The sequence below is a fragment of the Calidris pugnax genome, unplaced genomic scaffold (assembly GCF_001431845.1).
Source record: "Calidris pugnax isolate Ruff unplaced genomic scaffold, ASM143184v1 scaffold120, whole genome shotgun sequence".
Lineage (NCBI taxonomy): Eukaryota > Metazoa > Chordata > Aves > Charadriiformes > Scolopacidae > Calidris > Calidris pugnax.
The window spans coordinates 401,695-401,991 of NW_015090867.1; the positions used below are offsets into that span (position 1 = coordinate 401,695).

Sequence of the window (297 nt, forward strand, 5' to 3'; positions counted from 1 at the left end):
CCGCCGTGCCGCCGGCTGGCACCTTGCGCCATTGTGCCATGGGTTCGGTCACCAAGTGCCACCGGGGGAAGGTGGCACCCAGCAGCTTCAGGAAGGTCGATTTGCCCACGGCTGCGGGGATGGGGGCGAGGGGGGGAAACACAGAGCAGGGTGACCCCCTGTGTCCCCCCCCCCATGGGGTAACACCGGTTTGGGGGGTGCCCCTCCACCCCCCCTCCCCATTTGGGCAGCGAGAATAATTAATTACAGTCATTAAATCAGACCCCGAGAGGCTTCAACCTGCCCCCCTCCCCAATT

The 297-nt window shown here is 64.3% G+C and overlaps 1 protein-coding gene across 1 annotated transcript in view; it reads right to left on the reverse strand.

Moving 5' to 3' along the window:
• Window positions 1–32, reverse strand: part of DGUOK (deoxyguanosine kinase) — a 9,102-nt gene extending 9,070 nt beyond the window's left edge. Inside the window, exon 1 of the mRNA XM_014945460.1 lies at window positions 28–32. Within this exon, the coding sequence (XP_014800946.1) occupies window positions 28–32 (5 nt within the window). The remainder of the gene's footprint in view (window positions 1–27) is intronic.
• Between the last annotated feature and the right edge of the window lie 265 nt (window positions 33–297).